At 40.9% G+C, this 21,929-nt stretch overlaps 2 protein-coding genes across 4 annotated transcripts; one reads left to right on the top strand and one right to left on the bottom strand.

The window, feature by feature from the left end:
- Nucleotides 1–13,145: 13,145 nt before the first annotated feature.
- LOC119899220 (transcription elongation factor 1 homolog) lies at nt 13,146–16,140 on the bottom strand. The gene is made up of 4 exons (XM_038713711.1): nt 15,995–16,140; nt 15,544–15,680; nt 15,376–15,446; nt 13,146–14,091 (listed from the first exon to the last, which is right to left on the bottom strand). Exons 2-4 carry the CDS (start codon nt 15,657–15,659, stop codon nt 14,027–14,029), a joined length of 252 nt encoding a protein of 83 aa, XP_038569639.1. The 5' UTR covers nt 15,660–15,680; nt 15,995–16,140; the 3' UTR covers nt 13,146–14,026.
- An 18-nt stretch (nt 16,141–16,158) lies between these two features.
- Nucleotides 16,159–21,546, top strand: pld6 (phospholipase D family, member 6). 3 transcript variants are annotated; one of them, XM_038713709.1, is made up of 4 exons: nt 16,159–16,210; nt 17,720–17,894; nt 18,311–18,540; nt 20,499–21,546. In XM_038713709.1, exons 2-4 carry the CDS (start codon nt 17,722–17,724, stop codon nt 20,786–20,788), a joined length of 693 nt encoding a protein of 230 aa, XP_038569637.1. In that variant the 5' UTR covers nt 16,159–16,210; nt 17,720–17,721; the 3' UTR covers nt 20,789–21,546. The 3 variants fall into 3 exon arrangements, with proteins under 3 accessions (XP_038569637.1, XP_038569636.1, XP_038569638.1); XM_038713708.1 differs by lacking the exon at nt 16,159–16,210 and adding an exon at nt 16,235–16,360; XM_038713710.1 differs by lacking the exon at nt 16,159–16,210 and adding an exon at nt 16,486–16,518.
- Nucleotides 21,547–21,929: the final 383 nt, after the last annotated feature.

The following is a 21,929-nucleotide window of genomic DNA, read 5'->3' as shown; positions in this document are numbered from 1 at the left end:
TTACAGAGAAATACATTGAAACTCATCGGGAGGAAGTTTATCATGCAGCAGGACAATGACCCAAAACACACTGCCAACAAAACAAAGGACTTCATCAGGGGAAAAGTGGAAGGTTTTAGACTGGCCAAGTCAATCACCTGACCTTAACCCAATAGAGCATGCATTTCACCTCCTTAATGTTATTTACTTTAAGATTATTTGTTCCATTACTTTTGCTCACCTAAGAATGCTGTGGTCTAATACAAACTGTTATGGCAGAAAATTGTGTCCTCTTACATTTAATCTTTTATGTATGATCTTTTAATATTAACATTATTACTATTATTGTTATGTATTGTGTTTTTATCCTTAACCTTTCCTCTCCTATACTCATGTTGGTCTATCCACATTTACTTGGGTTTAGGTCAGAGCTGTGAGATTGTTTTGGTGTTTTCCACTCTTGTTGTTCCTCTCCTCTCATGGAATGTTCATTCAAGGCTGAGAGAGGATCTCTGTTCCCCAAAACATAGAAACCTAGATAGTGTACAGGTGCTGGTCATATAATTAGAATATCATCAAAAAGTTGATTTTATTTCAGTAATTCCATTCAAAAAGTGAAACTTGGATATTATATTCATTCATTACACACAGACTGATATTTCAAATGTTTATTTAATTTAATTGTGATGATTAAAACTGACAACTAATAAAAATCCCAAATTCAGTATCTCCAAAAATTAAAATGTTAAGACCAATACAAAAAATGGATTTTTAGAAATGTTGGCCAACTGAAAAGTATGAGCATGTACAGCACTCAATACTTAGTTGGGGCTCCTTTTGCCCGAATTACTGTAGCAATGCAACGTGGCATGGAGTCTATCAGTCTGTGGCACTGCTCAGGTGTTACGAGAGCCCAGGTTGCTCTGATAGTGGCCTTCAGCTCTTCTGCATTGTTGGGTCTGGCGTATCGCATCTTCCTCTTCACAATACCCCATAGATTTTCTATAGGGTTAAGGTCAGGCGAGTTTGCTAGCCAATTAGAACAGGGATACCATGGTCCTTAAACCAGGTACTGGTAGCTTTGGCACTGTGTGCAGGTGCTAAGTCCTGTTGGAAAATGAAATCTGCATCTCCATAAAGTTGGTCAGCAGCAGGAAGCATAAAGTGCTCTAAAACTTCCTGGTAGACGGCTGCGTTGACCTTGGACCTCAGAAAACACAATGGACCAACACCAGCAGATGACATGGCACCCCAAACCATCACTGACTGTGGAAACTTTACACTGGACTTCAAGCAATGTGGATTCTGTGCCTCTCCTCTCTTCCTCCAGACTCTGGGACCTTGATTTCCAAAGGAAATGCAAAATTTACTTTCATCAGAGAACATAACTTTGGACCACTCAGCAGCAGTCCAGTCCTTTTTGTCTTTAGCCCAGGCGAGACGCTTCTGACGCTGCGTCTTGTTCAAGAGTGGCTTGACACAAGGAATGTGACAGCTGAAACCCATGTCTTGCATATGTCTGTGCGTGGTGGTTCTTGAAGCACTGACTCCAGCTGCAGTCCACTCTTTGTGAATCTCCCCCACATTTTTGAATGGGTTTTGTTTCACAATCCTCTCCAGGGTGCGGTTATCCCTATTGCTTGTACACTTTTTTTCTACCACATCTTTTCCTTCCCTTCACCTCTCTATTAATGTGCTTGGACACAGAGCTCTGTGAACAGCCAGCCTCTTTAGCAATGACCTTTTGTGTCTTGCCCTCCTTGTGCAAGGTGTCAATGGTCGTCTTTTGGACAGCTGTCAAGTCAGCAGTCTTCCCCATGATTGTGTAGCCTACAGAACTAGACTGAGAGACCATTTAAAGGCCTTTGCAGGTGTTTTGAGTTAATTAGCTGATTAGAGTGTGGCACCAGGTGTCTTCAATATTGAACCTTTTCACAATATTCTAATTTTCTGAGATACTGATTTTGGGGTTTTCATTAGTTGTCAGTTATAATCATCAAAATTAAAAGGAATGAACACTTAATATATCAGTCTTTGTGGAATGAGTGTATACATTGTATATACAGAATGGAATTACTGAAATAAATCAACTTTTTGATGATATTCTAATTATATGACCAGCACCTGTAAATGTGGATGCATCCCTTTGCTCAGGGCCAGATGCCCTGTGCCGCCCTAGGCGGCAGGTCTCTGGACCAGCTGTACAGTATATGTGTTTTAGTACTTCTCTGTTTATTCTCTTTTGTTAAATAATTTCTTCAAAGACAATGGTTGGTTGTAACTCAATTCTTTGCTCAACCCCTCACCAGGAATATAATTTCCACGACACAAACTGTAGTATGTCCTAAGTTGTTTAACACATTTAGATGTGAATACCAGGAAATAAAAGCTGAAATTCTGAACTCTAGTCTCATACTCATCTTTTAATCTTAAACCCAAATGTCTTCAGTGAACAACAAAAACAAAGAAATTTGCCTTACCATTCCAATACTTTTGGAGGGGACTGTAGTAGATAAAGCACACGTGTTACTGATAACTAATAACATTTAAGTGTCATAGTAAGCCATGACAGCATGCACAATGCCAGGACCCTGAAACTGAAGCAGCAAAATGGAATTCAGCCATCAATCATTTTTTATTATTTGCACCTGTGCTTTTCTTGCTGTAAGTCAAAGTTTTCCATGAAAAAGACCTACCTGTGCTGAAAGTCCCATAAACTGTAGACTGAAGATCTGTGTGATGTTGAAGAGCTAATACATTGGCGCTGTGTCCCAATGTACTAATTTTGTCAATTTTCCATGAAGACTCACTAGAATCAGGAATTGAGACCCACTAATGGGAGAGTACTGCCCCTTGGTGGCCATTACCAAGCTAGAGATGAAATATGAATGTAAAACGCAGTATGTATGTAATGAGTTTCTATAATTTGTTCTGACTCAACTTATCTTTCAACTTTCAGTGTGGCAGGAGACTGTGGATTTATTCCATGAAAACCTGCATAGATGTGGGACCAGCTTGGTTTAAAAAGCTGTAGTCGGGTGTTGTGGACACAGGGTGGCAGTGTTTACCTAGCAAACCTGAAGACCAGGGAAACCAAGAGAGATGCTTTTAGAATTCACCACTTTTAATGTTTATGAAATCAAATGGCACATTAGGAATGTAAAAATATGCTAAAACAGAAAGAGCATTTTGAAATGTTTTTCGCTTGAGACCTCAGCTGGCCCACATTAGGCATTAGTCATCAAGGTAATAAATGTAATGTAATGGCACAATTACTTCGAAATGTAGACGCAGGCAATCTCTCTCTCTCTCTCTCAATTCATTTCATCGCTCTCTTTCTCTTTCAATTGCCCCAGTCTCACCCCGCCCCTTCTTTGTGTTCCTTTGAGTTTGTGTTTGTCAGTCTTGTTAAGGACGAGGCACACACACACACACACACACACACACACACACACACACACACACACACACACACACACACAAACAGAGAACTCTCTGCACTCTCTCTCGACAACATTATCTTTTCCGGAAATTGCTTCTCAAGCACAGCCAGAGCCCCATTAGAAAAGAAGAGCTCTACGCTGTAACCTTTTTAAAAAGCCATTAGTGATGCACCTGCTTCTCTCCCTTTCTCTCTCTATTCCTATTTGTGTGTCCTATTTGTCTTTCTTGTTAATACTGGCACACACACACAGTTTCTCCATCCTCCTGATTGCCAGCTTCCCCGTTCCCAATCCTACAAACTGACTACTGAGCAGCACAAGCATCCTTCCACTCCAATTAGAGTATGAATCACTGACATTTTAAAGTTTTGCCTCAGAGTGCAAAAGCTCTCAATTTAATAATTTACGTGTGTTATTCTAATGGTTTGTGACTGTTGAATCAGTGTTTTAGACATGAGTAATTCTCAAAGCTAAACACTGTGAAAACAAGATATTTTAGAAAATGTCATCTCACTGCAGTGATCGGGCAATGACTGAGAAACTCTTTTTGGTGATTCATGCAATGTTTGCCTACATTTAAGCATAGAATGAGCTTTTAATTATAAATGCTGCTCCCACTTACATTGATTTAATGTTTTTGTCATAGTTATTTGATACTTAAAACAGTCAAAGCCATTACTCTGAGACAGAAGTGATTTGTATTTGCTTTGTTTGCCACCACATTAATATCAATTACGTGCCAAACTTAACTGAATGGGAGTGACATCACACAGTGTAATGTGCTTGGCATCAACATGTAGCCTAAGAGTATTGCTTTTATGTTTTATGTAAAGCACTTTGAATTGCCTTGTTGTTGAAATGTGCTATACAAATAAACTTGCCTTGCCTATGCCAGCACATGGTAGATACTTGTCTTTTCATAAAAAATAGAACACATTAAAGGAGAAGTCAAATAATAAAAAGAAAAGTCTATTTACAAATGTTGCAGAGTACTACTGCATATGTGTTATATAAAGCCTTGCATGGCTCCAGAAGGAGCTGCTTCAAATCTGATAAATAAATAAAAGTGATGTCACTTGAGTCAGCGTCAGCTGGGGTTAAAGACTACAAGTTTGTGTGGAGTTAAAAAGAAATGAGCTTACAAGACCTCTATCGCCTGCTCCTCATCTCTATTTAAGGTTAGCAGTGTGTAGCTACATTAGCCCCTACAAGCATAAAACACCAGACTCTCCAACTGACGGGAGTCGTGTTGCATTATTGGTAATGTAGGGTCCAGGTTTTGACAAAGATGAAAAATACATGGAAGAAAAAGAAAGCTGTATCGATTTTGATCCTTTTTAAAATTGTTATACGAGTGCGATGCTAACTTGGTCGACTATTCTTTACGTTTAGCATTACATTTTCTGAACAAAAAACAAACCTTCATGATCTCACCCCTAACCAAACTGAGTAATTGTGGGTATGTGTGCGGGTTTGCTTGAGTGTGTGTGTGTACCTGTGATTTCCTGTGATGAGTTAAACTCTGCACCCTGACTCAGTGTCCGTCTGTTTGGCATAATGCTCCTGACCCTAAGGTTACACACTGTCTGAGGCTGCACCGCTCTGTGTGTGTGTGTGTGTGTGTGTGTGTGAGAGAGTGAGTGAGTGAGCGAGAAATATAGAGAGACTGAGAGGGAGAGAGAAAAAAAGCAACAAAGAAAGAGCGTGTGTAAATGAGTATGTGAACTGAGAGAGATAAAAAGTATGTGGATGAGTGTGGTTTATCACACCCCAAAACAAACCAGCAGCCCCTGGGTAATAAAAATGTACTATCTGTCATAGTAAATTACAAATATTGGTCTTCGCCTTGCTGCAGTCTCCTGATTATGCTCAACGGTCTGCCTCTGACAATTATGAATCCATTAACACTGTTTGTGTGTGTATGTGTGTGAGAGAGCCAGAGAAAGACTCTATAGCTGCTTGTTGAGAAAATATGCTATCGTTTTTTTATGGCCTTGAAGGTTCCAGTGCCTTACAGCATCAGCCTTGTGGGCTCTCAAACATCACATTTACATGTTTGCTGTTTGTCTCTGACCAATATAAAGAGAGCATAGAGAGGAAGAAGCAAAGAAATGGAGGAGTATTAAAGATAAGTTATAGCAAAGACAAAAGCCAATTTAGCTCTTGTGTGGATCTTTACAAAGTATTCAGTGCTCACTTATTCACTCACTCACTCACTCACTTACTCACTCACTCACATTTTTGGTTTCGAGGGGCAGCTCCTTTACAGGCCACCAGATGAGGAGAGGATTAGGAAGGGCCTTACCACCAATCCCATCCAGCATGTCTGCTAAGGAAGACCATCAACCGGATACAGAGGTCCCAGGAGACTGGATTAGGAGTAGGAACACACACACATACACTCACCATCAGCCATGGCATAGAAAACCTCTGTTAAGACCCTGGAGGGATCATCATTCAGGACACGCATGTCAGTCCATTATGATTTGAGCACTAATGACTGATAGAATGGTGGCTTTGTCTAACATGGTGTTGTTTTATTTCTGCATCTGATGTGCCTACATGTCTTATTATTTATTTTATATGTATATTAATACAAAAATATTACACAGCCACAATCAATAAAAGGGTGACAGAATATGATTAACTGTAAAATAGTAATAATAATAATAATTCATAAAGAAAGACAATAAATAGATGTAGTGCTGCACGTATTGCAATGCAGCAGCACAACAATAAATCTTTACAGTGGTGTGTCATTGTTTTAGGCAGAATTATATTAAAACCCCTACAGTGTATTCTTACTGTTGTGTCCACCTCTTGGATAAATAGAAAAAATGTTGCCACTATATACTGTACTATATGTAGTGTCATATTATATAGCTTAACATTGTGGTTTTTGCTATTTTGTCCAAAAACATATCTTCATCAATACCTTTTTTAAATGTCACATACACAATCATACAGCAACATATGTGGAATTTGTTTATGGATTGGGTTAAACATTATAAGTTTAAAAAGGTAGCAGGCTTGGGTTATGTATTGCGTGGCTATTGCACAGGATTGCATTGCATTTTCCAGGTCTGTCCACCCCACTTATTATTAATATTATAGAGAGACAGTGTGGGTCAAAAAACACAATGGGGGCGCTACAAATGCAACATAAAGCACCATATTTTAACATTTTATATTATGTTGTCACCCTGGGGACATTAAAAAGTGTCATAGAACAGGTCCAATAACCTCTTAGGAACACAAACACACTATAATTCAGAAAACACCTAAAACAGACAGATCAAGCAAAGGGCAGGTCCTAAAGATTAAAGTCGCCCACGTTTTTCCTATAAGCTACAGTAGTTCATAGTAAAAATAAATAAATAATAATAAAAAAGGCGCAATATTTTATATATATATAATATAATATATTGCATTCATTGTGCTAATATGGCAAAATCTTTTTATTCTTTCAAATTTTTCTAGAGCCTACAGGGGCTCCACCACGGACCCGCTGAGGTCCACGGACCCCAGCTTGGGAATCGTTGCACTGTAGGGCATGCTCTTCGGCGTCAGGGCTTGATGGAGGCATGGACAAGAGAGAAAGCGAGAGGAGGAGGAGAGGAGGATAGGTGAGAGGTTGCAGCCCAGTTGCATGGGATGCTGCTGCATAGGCTCCATCGCGCCATCCCTCCCTCGGAGAGAATGGAAAAAACAAGGAGTGGTTATGTGATTCCCCACAAGCAGGAGGGGAAGCGCACAGGAGAGAAAGGAATAGTAGGGAGGGGAGGGGGGGCGTTTCCCTGCACAGTATAGCCTATTCTCACACTTCAGCATGGATACAATGTACGGCATATGGAGCTGCTTCTTCAGGGGAGCTGACATTAAGGTTGGACATAGCGGTAAGTTGGATATTTTTCGCTGTTATTTACCATGAAAAGCGTTTTGGACACAGTTCACAGCGCGGCGTTGCTCGGGGTCCCATCACTTTACACTGTCCTGATATTTTGACATATTTGTTGATAATCCCTAAAGTGAAGCAAACAAGACTTGTAGATTTTAAAGCTTTAGGTGCCTGTTTGTAGCACAGCATGGCATTGGATTGACGCCCGATCAATTGCTCGCAGGCACGCTTTATGATTTGATAAATACACACAGGTTGGCCCCATAAGCATCACTCCCAAGTTCCTAACAAATGACTTGATGAGCATTGCACCTGCACGCAGTTTAATGATTAACCAACAGCATGTCAGCGCGTCTCCCTCCTTTGTAGCCTGATACAAGATGATAAAAATGTCTTTCACACTCCCTGCAAAGGGTTAAAGATTCAATCCACGCTTGCCACTCTGGACTGGGTTCTCCTTGTCAGTGGAAGCGGATGTATTTACAAACAAAGAAAGCTTAATATCCAAGCCTGTCACGTAGAAGACAGGTGCTGGCTATCTGCAATTGTATGTTGGTGTGTGGTTGTCTGGTTATCTGGGCTAGTAGGCCAACTGGAGCCTATGCATTTAGGCCCAGCAAGATTAAGAAAACCAAAGTCTCTGCTAAGTTTGTTAGTAAAAGTTTGGCCAAATGGCAGAGAGGGTATGTTTCTCATTCTGCACTCTAGGCTGAATTTGTTGCAGTAGCCCTCACTGGGTCGTTTATTTTATTTTTTTGTCTGGGTAGTGACTATTAGACTCCACAGTGTAGCCAAAATGACTGGAAAGATTTGCTGTTGCAGGCATAAGCATAAACATCCTCATAACAGCACCTTTAGTTCCAAGCAATTAAGCAGTAATGTGCAAGCGGTAACCCAGCATCCGCTCAGTCTCTGTCTCCATCTCAAGCCTGTCTTGTCTTTGCCTCTGGCACAGCCACTTGTGATTCTGCATCCTATCTGAAACACCAGGTACATTAAAGGATTGATAGGTCTGTTGCATCAGACATAAATATGAAACACAGACCGATTGCCTTTCATTAGGCCCTCCAGCTGGAGCCAGTCCACTTTCAATCAAGTCAATTCAGGAAATGGATTTTCTTATAAATGCAAACCAGATGTCTTTCGCCTTGAAATAAAGTTCTTATGCAGGCTATATGGCTATTATTGTGGATAAAGGTATAGTTGTAAATGCACAGATGCAGGTCAGTTTACATGAATGTAAAAGTATAAATGAGGAGACCAAAAAAAGGCCTGGTCTATACATTCAAAACTACTTCTGCAGGCACACCCATTGTATGTAAGAGTCAGTCTCTCATAGCTTAGCCCTCACACACACAGCTAAAACTACACTGAAGCATGTCTTCAAATTAGATGGAGCTATTCCAGTGACACTGAGCAGACACTGAACGGTCCTGTGTAGTGAAGAGGGCAACGGCAGGGTGTATTTTTACACCCGATCTCTGACACCTACGTACATCTCTTCACAGCTCTTGGTGAGAACAGAAGACATGTCCACTTGAGTTGTCATCATCCGCAGCCCAGACATGGACAGTTGGGATGGAGGAAGAGGCGAGGAGAGAGAGAGAATGAGAGAGAGAGATCAGTGGAGAAGACTGACTAAAGGAATATAGGTAATGAGGGAGACGAGTGTCAAGATCTTCTCAACGCGATGGCTCCAGCTAGATTTGGCACTTCCCTTGCAATGACAGTGGGTTAGGATGTGGACCATCACAGGTGTGAGTGAGACAAGAGGATTGTCAGCGGTAAATGGGAACTTTCCAGGAGTGTCAGGCCTGTGCAGCTTTGATAAGGCGAAGGGCTACAGAGAGGGGAAGGATGTATGGCGTATGCATGCATGTGTCTGAATGGATAAACAAGCTGATCTGAGGATGAGATGGTAGATAGTAGAAGTAGGGGACAGAGGGGTAAAGGGGTAAACCCAGGGCAAGGGCGGGGAAATACGACAAGAGGGGTCACAGTGATTAGAGAGGAAAGGTTACGGGAGGAAAGTGAGAGGAGGTGAGAAAAGAGAAAGAGAGAGACCATCAAGCCAGGTTTGTGAACTAGCCTGAGTTTTCCAGGGGGAGCTGTCTGTGGTGCTGATGCAACCCACCAACCCCCACCCCTCCCCCCAAGTCTCCCCCACCTCCCCTTTTCCCAATGACTCTCCTTCTCTTGTTCTCTCCTCCTCAGCTGTTGATTGACAACTACCGTGTCTCTAATTGGCAAGTGTGGATAAGGATAGAGTCTGGCTTATTCTCCATGGGACAGACCAAGGAGAGGAGAAAGAATGTGTGGGGGTAGGAGATGGGGGCATACGAGAGAGTCTTCCAACAATAAGTTTAAGAGAAGAGGATAGGAGGAAGAGACAGGTGGACACAGATAGATGGGGAACAGGAGTAGAAAATGGAATGAAGGAAGGCATGAGGAGGAGGGGATGGAGGTGAGGGCTGAACATCTGTTTGGTAATCAGTCTCTCCCCTCAGTGCAGTGTAACACACACTGACACCTATTTGATAATTGGTGAGCCTGCCCTCTCCCTCAGCGCCTGGCTAAATGGTTGCTTGATACCAGGGTGAGCAAAGGGACTAGCTGTTGGCAGTACAATCTGTTTACTAGGTGCAGCTCAGGTAAAGATGCATAGCAGGCTGCCTGCATATGTGTGTTTGTGTGTGTGTGTGTGTGTGTGTGTGTGTGTGTGTGTGTGGCATATTGTGTAAAGCTTACAATCGGCTTATTAAACTAACAATGTGCTCAAGATGTGACTTGAAGCATGTGTTAAATGTGTATTATGACCTCTGAGAAACAAGTGCTGCTGCATTGTTATTCAAGGATAAATATCTCTTTTGTCTTTCTTATCCTAGGTGCTGTCCTTAAAGATTTGCCTCCACACAGACCTCCTCCTTCCACAGTGCAATTGGATTCAGAGTGCAGGAGCTGAAAGGATGCACACAGAAAAGGAGAATGAGCTCCTGAGCTGAGAGGAGAGAGAAAGGAATGCAGGGGAGGAGGTGGGCCTCTTTGCTCCGGTCTCGACCACGGGTATTCTTGGGTTGATAATACAGATGTGGATGTTATTGCTTGAGAATACGCGTAGTCGAGTGGAAGCTATATCATCTACAGTGGACCAAAATCAGAACTCTGTTCAGTAGAGTACAATGGCAAAGGCCAGGCAGACACATAAATGTATAGCCAAGCTGAGGAGGTGACATGGGGTGGTTTTTAATTAAGCACCTAGAGGTGACTTTTTATGGGAGAAGGCTTATTTTGTTCAATCAGAAAGGTTTTTAAATAGAACGCAATCAGGGCTAGCTAAATCAAATCCAGCCACTGAAAAGGTTTTATCATCGCAGGTTTATCAACCATGTCACTCTTTACACCTGTGGAGGAAATGAGTTTGTTTCGCTGGCCAGATTCAGCCTCTCCTGCGGAGGCGCTGGCGGGGGAAACTTGCACCATGCCACTAAGCTAAACCCCCGGGCATTAGTTCAGGGAGCTTAACACAAAAGTCTTCGTACTCAGACGTTAATTCCAAACCTTCTTGATTACTTACCCTTGTCAGTCAGTCATGCACACAAGTGAGCCTATAATCTTATCAGTAGATGAGTGTCTTTCACAGCCCTTCACACTCCGGGCCAAACATTTTCCTCACACTGAACAGAAATCAGAAGTTTGCAACAGAAAGTGGGTCCTTGGACATAAATGGCTGCAGTGCCATGGGATGTTACATTATAACTGTGCATAACCATCATCCCACTGCACTACCGAATACTCTTGCACTCCTATTTTTGACTCCCCGCCTCATTCTAAAAATGTGTGAGAGTTTGATGCCTGTAGCAGCAACAGGAGACAGTAACACATGAGGACATGTCAAGACTTGCACCCGTTGCTGACATTTCAGCATTCGGCTCAGCTGACTGGCTGTCATGATGGAGACTCAGACCCACACACACGCACACATATATAAACTGAATGAGGGTTCACATAATCTACATGCCAGTAAGGAAATAGCTGATTGATGGGTCTTATGAAAACAAGCATGCAGATAGATCCCCATATATATGCATGCACACACACTGCAGCCAGGTTCACTGGGTCCATGTGCCAGTGGGGAAATAAGGGATTGATTGATTTTATGGGTAACTATTTTTAGTCAGAATGATGGATGTTTATGTCTTTTATTGATCAGGTTGAAGTGTGGGTCTTGGACGACAGGACACACTGATTAATCAGGTAGCAAAGGTGTTGGAATAAAACATCCTGAATTACATTTTTGGTACATTAGCATTATTGCTAAGTGTTATAAATTAGAAAATCAACATTTCATTGCAAATTCAGCATTATATTAGCATCTGTATTGCAACTGTGCCCATGATGAATTGCACTCCCATCGTTTACTACTCCATGATTTCTTACTACTGCGTAAGCAAATGTCTTATTTATTAGCACAGTATGCCATTATAATTCAAATTTCAGACTGACGTGTAAACTTGTTGATTGTGCAAAGCCGTTTCTGTGGTTTTGTGTGTACTTGTGCATGCATGTGTGTACGCTTCTAAGCAACAAAATGACTATTGTGAGCACAGCTCCAGGTGCCTAGCAACCGAATCGCTCTGTTTCCTTGGCAACAGTTGCCTTGCATTCACTGTGTGGGTGATTGGCAGCCTTGACAACAGAGACAGAGTGACACTTGACCTCGCGTGCTGAATGGGAGAGGAGAAAGAAGGAGCGAGAAATAGAAGAGAGGGGGAGGGAGTGGGAGGGGACGTGCAGAGATAGATGAGAGACTAAGTGATAATCATTCCTCCATTGTAATCATCCTCCAGCATGTTTCATAAGGCGTCGGCAATACCTCTCCAGCTGGGGTCCATCATCAAACACAATACACAGTGCAGTGCGCGCATGCACGGACACACTCTTCCTGGGTGGAGAGCCCAGGCAGGCACTCCACATCTCATCTATTATCACTCAGCCTTGCCTGGTGCACAGCCTTACTACACTGTGTCTTCTTTCATTTGTGATCTCCTACATCCTATACTCTGTGGGGATGAATGGAGAGTCAAACCACGTGTCACGGTCACAGAAACCACAGGTGAGTACTGAGACGCACAGAGACATTTTATTGCCAGTGTCTTTGACACCTTTGAATTTAAGTGCTGCAATTATTAAAATGCATTTTAGGCGATTCTCTATCCATTCACTATCTGAAGGTATCACATTGTGCTGGGCTGTCTTTCAATCTAAAAGCATGTTCTTCATGGCTGACTATACCTGTGTATGATGAACCAAAACTGGAACAGTACAAACTCAAATAAAAACCCACATCTGGAAGTTGAGTCTGTTCTTCTTCTATTCAATCTATTTTATACTCAACACCAGTCAAAGGCAGTAATTTACGCTTTTGTAGATATGATTTTTCTTTATTAACTCTCATTTCTTTGATAGTTAGTCTAAAACCCACCTGTAACTCTGAGCTTGTCCCTCCATTTGCCACCAGCTGGTGGTGCTCAGTGCTGCATAGGATGTTAATTTCCTGTAAGATCTAATCACTGTTTACTATTCCTTAAAAAAGAGATTATATTCAACCAAACCAGATCAAGGTCACACAACCACATCTTGATCACAAAAAGAAAAGAATGAAAAAATCCAAAGGGTGTTTGTCAGGTTTTTAAATCTTTTGCTCACTGCGTACTGATTCAACTGGATATTTTGTGTAACAAATTAAACATCTACTGTATTGTGATATCAAATTACAGTACAGTACATTTACTTCTTTATGCAGTTAAATCAAAACCAACCAACACTTAACTGTTAACGAGTCTTATTGCTCCTTTATTTCAAGATTATCAAATTCATGTTTAGAAAACAGCTTGCTTTTATGCTATTCAAGACTTGATGGCTGTTGAATAGGAAAATAAACACCCAAAATGAACACTTGATTTCAGGATAAGATCATACTAATCTGTACATATGCACTAAATAACAAACATCATTAATACTTAAAAATGTTTATTTCTTGAACATGTAAGCTAAAAACATAAAATCAACTGAAAAGTCTCAATGATTTAATAACAATTGAACCTTTGAATGTAGCAGCTAAGCATAAATCTTACACACTGTCATTCCTCTCACCTCATGTTGTGACAACTGACTTTAAGAGGAGGATGAGAGCTGTGGGTAATTATTATTGTGAACACAACCTGCATCGTCAAACCTGAATGGTGTTGACATTGAACCAAAGGCAAAGTTCACTCCTACCTAACTTTTTGGTAGGTCTGGCAGTGCAGCCTACCTGGAAATGAACCTCTTCAACTACAGTAGTGTCAGAGTGTATGAGACTACTACAATACAGGCCTCTGTTCAAAATTATATTTATGCAGCTAACACTATCTAGCTGTTAAAAAACTAAATAAAAAGGACACCCTTTTTTGGAATCATCCATAACTACTAAAATCTCAACAGTCAGATTGGCTTAGATAGAAAGGGGAAAGCCAGAGGGCTACTTTGTGCCGAATACCTCAGTGAAACTGCTGTTCACACAGTTGTACTTCTTGAGTGACCATCTGGAAAACCTGAGAATAATAAGAGTTTCACAAATGTCCTCTGACCGGCTTAATCCTAATGGGCCCTGGACCACAAGCCACATCCTCCTCCCATTCCTGAAAGACATCCGGCTCCATGGGGGCTACTGATTGGCGGCTTCACAGGCATCTATCCAATCACTGTACACGTCAACTGGCTCTGACAGATCTGAAGAGCAATGAATTAAGGAAAAAAGTAATTTTCTTGCAATTTTATATTATGAACTTTGGAAATCAATACAAAAGGGAAAACAAAACGCTGAACAGAAAAGTTTCCATTTGAGGGCCACATTCTAAATCTGTATATAATTTATCATAAGTTGATCATTTTCAGAAACAAGTCTTGCTCCTTTTCCAGGGTACCTTATTTCCCACTATCCTCCACAAAATATATTTCTTTCATCTGTCTCTCTTAAAATGCTAAAACTAGCCACATCTGAGCGCCTCATTAATTCAATAAAAACTTTCAGTATCAAACAGTAATACCTGCAGAGAGTCATAGCCAATGAAGGGCAGTAAAAGCCTCATGGGAGGTGTAGTTTTTCAATGTCATACACATTGACAAAGTGACTAACTCGAGGTTCACTTACAGCCTCCATCAGTTCTTCAGTCACACAATAAAGCTGGTTGTTTATGGGAGGGCCATCTGTGTTTAAAGATGGCTACTTAGTCATGTAAAATCTTTGGTCTTTGTTTCAGCCCTCCGTCCAGACAAATTAAATCAGCATAGCGCAGCAGCTTGTGAATCATAGCACTTGACAGCTAGTATTTATGAGCTGCTACAAAATCACTTTCAATACCTGTTCAGCTGTCAGACAAGAGACACAGAAAAATCTGTAAATGAGAATAACTAAACTGTGTAATCGGCTGACTAAAACACAGTACAGGTAATCACGAGAGCAGGAGGAGACTGAATGGAGGTATAAGTGGCTGTGTCTGTAGCCTGCCCAGTCGCAATTGGTGGGTGTAGGAGTAAAGTTAACTTTGTCATGTGTAACTTTCTCTGCGATCAGGCAGTTTAAATGTAAACACAATAACACAGTTGTTGTCATTAACCAGTATTTTTGTTTTGTCTGTTTTTTTCTCCAAAAGATGTGACAATCATAAAATGATGATTCAGTCAGCCGGGTATCGGTCCCTCTCATTATCAGAAGTTGGCTGTGAGGTGCAGTTTTGTTACTCTGCCAACTGGACAGTGGATGATGAAGAGATTTAGCTGTTTTCTTGTTGCACCGCAGCCTCATGTATAAACGGTGCATATGTACTACAAAGGTTTCATATGCTGGTGTTCACCAAGACCAAAGACACACCTTCAGCCAAAAGCTAATAGAAAATGGATGTTACTTGTTAAATTGAGATGGTGTTCAAACTAGTCTGTGGATCTGTCATTATTATTGGTTACTGTATGAGAGAGTGGTGATATTATCTAGAACCCATGTTTGAACAAGGATACAGGTAATGGGAGTCTGGAACTCCTCCAAGCAGACTGTGCACGATATTATCCCAGTATTCCTGCTCCTCTCCCTGTTGACAGAAAAAGCAAAAGCAAACGTTGGCAACAATCACGAATCAAACTTGAAGAAGTTGTTTTGGGAGAGGTCTTTGGGGAGGATTTAAGTACATTTTGACATCACATGACTTCTCGTGGTTGCAGAAGGGACAGGTGAACTGAGAGTCCAGATCTCCCGTCATCTTCTTTTTCGGAGGGGGCTTTCTTTTGGACTTGCGGCGACCCATTGCAGGAAAACGAAATCAAGTCTGTGCGATAAAGACACAAAAACCAGGCAGCTTCAACACTGAGAACAATAGCGATGAGTCAATACCACCAAAGAGAAAATATGTGAGAAACTCTGACTAGAAAACAACTCGTCGGCCACAAGAGTTAGCAGGCTAACGGTAACGTTAGCATGTTTGTTGTTGATCTCCACTAACGTAACACCATAATTCGCCCTACGATAAAAAGGACGACCTACATGGACATTAAACCGTCTTTGACTATTCCTCGACCAGCCGTAGCTATTAAACATGTCGTGATTGTTAAATGATAGCTAGTAAAAGTTGATTGTGTTTACCTTTGGTCGTACAAAATACACGTTGCAGTGAAGAGGAAAAGGCTTCCACTAGCCCGGCAACTGTTATCGCGTTAAATGATTGGAGCACCGAGGAGCGCTTCACGGCCAGTCATTGGCCGTCTGACATGTCAGTCAAGTTGATTGGCAGTGACGAAACAGCGCCTGCGTGAGCGTGACACTCAGTCCCGCGTGGTGGCGACAGAAGTTAACTAGCAGGTTCGTCGTGTTCACCAAAATACTCTCGTGTGTTTTCTTTTGACATCCCCTCCAACATGCTGGAAATGTCAAGTTAACTCTTAACTTAAATCTCACCAGTAGGCTTGGTTTGTAGGCTGTTTTCTTTCCTCGGTGTTTGGTGTTGATACGGTATGAAAACGTCACAAATCATCAACACCTCGTAACGTTAACCTTAATCTGTGTCCGTGTTTAACTAACGTTAGGCTTCATATAACGTTAGCGTTTGTCATGCTTAATTAGCTTGGTTAACCAATGATCTGTGCCATTCTGCTCATGGCTAACGTTAGGTGAGTTGCATTTTTAAGTAAATAAGTTTACTAATTTTTCCATTAGCAGTACCGATTCGGCTCGATTCGGTTTGTTCGTGCTCCGTTTTCCATTGCAGATAGTACTCAGAGGTAGTAACCCTCAACGTAGCTGGTCGTCATAGCGACGCCACACACAACTGCCGCGACGTAATTTTCAGTGCCACACACACACCAGCGACCTTCACATTTTTTGCATCCAGGATGTGGCTGTCGTGGGCCCGTATCCATCAGCCAATATGAATACAGTTGAACAAGTACTCAGAACTTCATTAATCAGTGACATCAGTAAAAGCCTTGCGTTCAAAATCTTACCAAAGTAAAGTGACATAATATTAGTATCAAAATAAGTACTAAAAGTAAAAGTACTCATGCAGAATGGCGCATTTCAGAATAATATTATAGGATTATGATTATTGATGCATTCATGGGTTATCATCACTTATGTTGCAGCTGGTAAAGGCGGAGTTAATTTTAACTACTCTATGTTTTATTAGTTGATTATATTTAGTGTTGTAAAAAATAAGGTTGTATGTAAAATAAGTCACAAATAGAGTGAAAAGTAGAATATTTGCCTCCAAAATCTAATGTAGTAGAAGTACAAAATAGTTTAAAATGGAAATACTCCAATAAAGTAGAAGTACCTCAAAATTGTACTTACCGGTACATGCATTGGTAAATGTAAATTGAGTAAATGTACTTAGTTGTCATATGTCGCTAAATAGTGTATACTATTTATAAAATGTAGAGACATGATTATACAACATTCACATAGGTATAATGTGATGTTATCAGTGTTCTGTATCCAAACAATGATTATTTTCATCATTGACTAATCTGCTGATCATCTTGTCGATTTGGTTAATAGTTTTTGTCTGTAAAATTAAATGTCAGGACATGGTGAGAAATGCCCATTATGATTTCTCAAAGTGACGTCTTCAAACAGACTACAATAAAAAGATATTTAATTTACAATGACTGAAAATAGAGAAAAGCAGCATATTGAGAAGCTGGACTAATGGATTAATGCACAGCAGTACAAAACACATATTTAAAACAGACCTGTATGAAAATGTCAATACAAAACTCAAAAGAACATTTTAGAATTATATGTAAAGATTAGACAGTTTGCAGGATACTACATGTTTGGTTGTGAAACATTCTTTTGTTATGTAAACCTCAGTGATGTGGACTGTGAAGGTGGTTGGTCTGGGTGTGGTGGCCCTCTCTCTCAGCCTGGAGCTGTTTGGCCGGCTCCTACGTCGCCTCAGGCCTGCTGGACGAATCCTCAATGAGGTCCTCTTCTTTCCCACAGAGATGGCCTGTGTGGAGCACATCTTCACTCCCTCTTTGCCGCAGTAAGTGAAACATAATCGCTGTATTGAGTAAAAGGAAGCTATATAGGATTTTCTCTGTATCACTGTCAAGTGTGTTGTGATAATGGCCACTAATGCAAAAATCCACAGCCCCTAGATGCTTTCAGTAAGTGGATTTAGTTCGTGCAATTATCATTCCTCCTCCTAAACGTTTTTCACTGAACAGGACTATTATTTTTTTAAATTTGCATTTTCACCAGCTGGAACACTGCTGTTTGACTTAACAAATAGAGCTTTTGCAACCTCACAACTTCCTTACTTTCTGGACAACCTGGGTGAGAGGTGTAATATATAAATAGATAACAGCCTGGAGGATATTTGGTATAACCTATGGAAGATCAGCATATGACACAATAAGTAGGCACACTCTTATTTCCTCTTGTTTTCTCCTCTTCCAGCTCCTGTTTCTGCTCGTTGCCCCATGGCAAAGAGACCTCTTTATCTCGTCTTCTCCAGCGCATCCTGTCTGCTTCCTTCTCTCTGGACTTGTGTGTCTTTGCCTTTTCCAACATTAACCTGAGGAGGGCTGTACTAGCGCTGCATAGTAGGGGTGTCGCCATTCGAGTCCTCACCGACAAAGACTACGCTGCCATCACTGGCTCCCAGATAGGGGTCCTCCGCAAGGCTGGTGAGGGAAACAGATCAGATTATTTTTTAAATCATTACGAAGTATATGTTACTTTAACAGTCACTGTTACAAATCATCTTTATACCAAAAAATCACAAAAACAAGCCCAGGGGGACACATTTAGCCCTTATATAGATATTATTACTGAAAAAAGTCACAACATCATCTGTGGGGTCATTGTTGTGGACAAATTTCACTTCAAATACAGGAAGGATGACTCAACAAAAGGTGCTCATTCTGTGTTCTCAGACTACCTGTGTCATTGTCAGTAAGCCTCACAGGGTTCCTTCGTGGTGAATGGAGAGACGATAGGAACTGTCTGGGTGAATGGAGGTCGCCACTATACAAGCCCTCCTATGAGTCAGAGTAATCATGCTCTGAAAGCTCTGTGTCACGTGTCAGACTCACACTGTCTCACTTTCTCTCTCAGCCCTCTGCATTTAATAAATTACCACAATTGCATATGGTTAAGTTTAGAATTAAGTAAGTAAGAAATTGGCAGGCAGACAGCAAATTTCATTAGGCAGAGTGTTTTCAAGTGTCTGTGTGTGTGTGTGTGTATGTTGACTGCAAACCACATGAGAGCTGCTTTGGCACAAAGGACAACCAACTCCTCTTTTCAGACTGCATCTGTTATATCTTGTCAATGTCTGTGAAAAATCCTTTTATCCTTAAATAACTCAATGCGACTGGCACCTTAGCACAGTGCTTTGCTGTCACTGGTTGGGTGTAGTCCAGAGTTTGCTTAGAAAACATCTCCCCCATAAGGGAGAGATATCCACCAACACACTCAGGCTCTGTTAGGGCAGGGGGAAGGATGTCCTGGGGTCAAAACTGGAAAGACATCAAACTTTAATTGCCAGTTGCATTTACTGTTTCTCGTTGTTTTTCTAGCTTGTTTTTTAAAAGACAAAAAGGGCATTTACACAGAGCGATTAGGGCAGTCAAGGGGACATGTTCCTTGGAAGAGAAACGCGCAGAAAACTGATTTCTGATAATTGCCCTTTCACTAAAGGCGCATGTTCTTAACCTTTCAAGCAAGGACTGGCATGTTTATTCTCTCTGAGTTTAGTCTGCAGTCCAATCTAAAAAATATATATATATTTATTAGTCAACAGTGAGAGACAAATATCCTACCAAAGTAGGTTTTGTGTTGAACAATTTTGTGAGTTTTTCTGTCCAGGGGGGATTCCTTCTGCCCATGCTGGATAAAAGAAACAAACAACTGTCTTGTGGTTTTATGAAGAGGAGGAAAACATTCATGTGACCTTAAACGTTAAGTGTTGAGTGTTGTAACCTTTTGATGAAATGGTTTTGCAGTGGGGATAAATCGTAGTGAAAGTGCAGAGGTTTAAATGCATTTAGATTTATTCTACATATATTGTCCTTCTATATTACAGGTCAGGTCAGCACTGTCTTTTCTGTTGGTGTTTCAATCTTAGAGGAGCTCCTAGGACTAAAGAGCAGGAATGTTCACTCATGATCCTTACATACTTTTGAACACTCCTTTATGTATTCACACTAAACACCTTATGGAGTATTTAAGTTCTCTATTTCTTCTTCGTTCTCATTGAAATTATTTTTGCAGAATTACATAGGAGATACCAGAGAAGATAAGATAACATAGTACTTTATTTATAAGTTGTCGTGCAGCTGTTGCAATACAAAGTAGAAAAGAGTGAAAATATAAACAAAATCTGAAATGTCCACAATATATACACAATGTCAAAATATAAACTTGTTAAGGGTAAGGATCACAGGAATGTATATATATGAGGCAATATAGCTATGTATGTATAATATTAAATCTGAGTACAGGTAAGTGTACATGTTCAATGATCATGCCATGATATTTCACAATATTTACAAATTCCCATCATTGCACATTACACCCACACATATTTAAGGCATTGAAGAATATTCTCTGCCCTCCTCCCTGTCTACCCTTTGCTCCTCAGGGATCTGTGTGCGCTGCGACGTGGGCTCCGTGTATATGCATCACAAGTTTGCAGTGGTGGACGGCCGGCTGCTCATCACCGGCTCCCTCAACTGGACGCTGACAGCAGTGCAGGGCAACATGGAGAACATCCTCATCACTGAGGAGCCGCGCCTGGTGCAGCCCTTCATCAAGGAGTTCCACAGGTTGTGGATGCGCAATGATCCGGCCCGATACCAGCACTCAAATGACCAAAAACCTGCTCATGTTACAACTAGGACCCAGTGTCCAGTTAACCATGACAAATATTGAGTCAGAGTTCATGAACCTTTGAGGTAGACTGTATGCATGTAAAATCTGTTCAGTCAGCTTGGCCACAAAATGTCTACAGAATTTGATTTTGTCTTGTTTCTTGTTATGTAGAGCTTTGGAAGACTTGTTTACATTAAAGTGGCAATGTTAGCTCCTGTTCGAGATGACGGAAGTTTACTTTAAAAAGTCTTAAGTAAGTATTAGAAAAGTAGTCTAATTTTGAATGACACTGTGTCGTGTGATTTAACAGACTGAGTCTGCAGTTAAGAGTTCCTGTTTGAATCTGTTTTTTCTTATATTTTTCTGTTTACAGAACCTGTATGGTCTGGCACAGGGCAAAGATGTGGATAATATCCACAACAAAGATTTGGTCTAGCTCTAGAGAGAATACCTCTGTTTGTGTTAGGGTTTTTAAATTTAAGTTTATGTGTTTTTATTTTGTGTCACAGGTTGACATTACGCAACTACTGTTGCTTTTTTTGAAAGATCTCCACTGATCAAATTAATCTTCTTTCTTTGTGGTCATTATGTAATCAATAATCTATTACATGATACATTTCCCCCTCAGAGCTAAAGGGATTATCTAGGCTAGTTAGGAATTTGAGTTTAATGCCTTTATTTAAAAACCAATCCACAGTTCACCTTGTGTATAATTCTAAATTACTGGCAGTAAAGATTTAGTGCATTATTTAGGGTGTGCTGCTGCGGTCTCAGGGATGTTTTGCCATGCACCATTAAAAGCCCTCTTTCACACTGCAGTTCTGGCAGGTTTGTTGCCTCATTGCCCCACAGCTGTAGTTCTTCTCTTGCTCCAGCATGATTTACTCTGTCTCTAATTTAAACAAAGGCCTTAGAGCACAAGTACAGTACGTGCCGCTATTCTCAATGCTTCACGTTTGCAAAGGCAAGTGGAGTAGGTCTGGTTTGGACATGATTAATGTGCCTGGTGGTGCATGACTCCCCTGCATTGCTCAACAGTCAGGCCGATGCTTGTTGATAAAGGCCAGAACTGGTTTGTCAGACTGAAGACATAATATTTCAGCAGATTACATCTTGAATTTCACCTTACTAAATGGGGATGTTAGATTGTTACAATCAGCTGCTGTATTTTATCCATGGTATATGACCAGTTTAACAGAGA

The sequence above is a fragment of the Micropterus salmoides genome, unplaced genomic scaffold (genome assembly GCF_014851395.1).
Source record: "Micropterus salmoides isolate LMB-PRFRI ecotype aquatic unplaced genomic scaffold, ASM1485139v1 Ms_hic_scaffold_12, whole genome shotgun sequence".
Lineage (NCBI taxonomy): Eukaryota > Metazoa > Chordata > Actinopteri > Centrarchiformes > Centrarchidae > Micropterus > Micropterus salmoides.
This window is presented reverse-complemented; position numbering and strand designations above follow the sequence as displayed.

Excerpts from the sequence above, each read along its gene's own strand:
- LOC119899220 (XM_038713711.1), bottom strand. The coding sequence starts at position 15,659 with ATGGGTCGCCGCAAGTCCAAAAGAAAGCCCCCTCCGAAAAAGAAGATG. Across the intron at positions 15,447-15,543 it reads AAGTCATGTGATGTCAAAAT|GGAGAGGAGCAGGAATACTG; the intron begins GTACTTAAATCC and ends TTCTGTCAACAG. Across the intron at positions 14,092-15,375 it reads GTTCCAGACTCCCATTACCT|ATCTGTCAGAGCCAGTTGAC; the intron begins GTATCCTTGTTC and ends ATTGCTCTTCAG.
- pld6 (XM_038713709.1), top strand. The coding sequence starts at position 17,722 with ATGTGGACTGTGAAGGTGGTTGGTCTGGGTGTGGTGGCCCTCTCTCTC. Across the intron at positions 17,895-18,310 it reads TTCACTCCCTCTTTGCCGCA|CTCCTGTTTCTGCTCGTTGC; the intron begins GTAAGTGAAACA and ends CTCCTCTTCCAG. Across the intron at positions 18,541-20,498 it reads AGGGGTCCTCCGCAAGGCTG|GGATCTGTGTGCGCTGCGAC; the intron begins GTGAGGGAAACA and ends TTTGCTCCTCAG.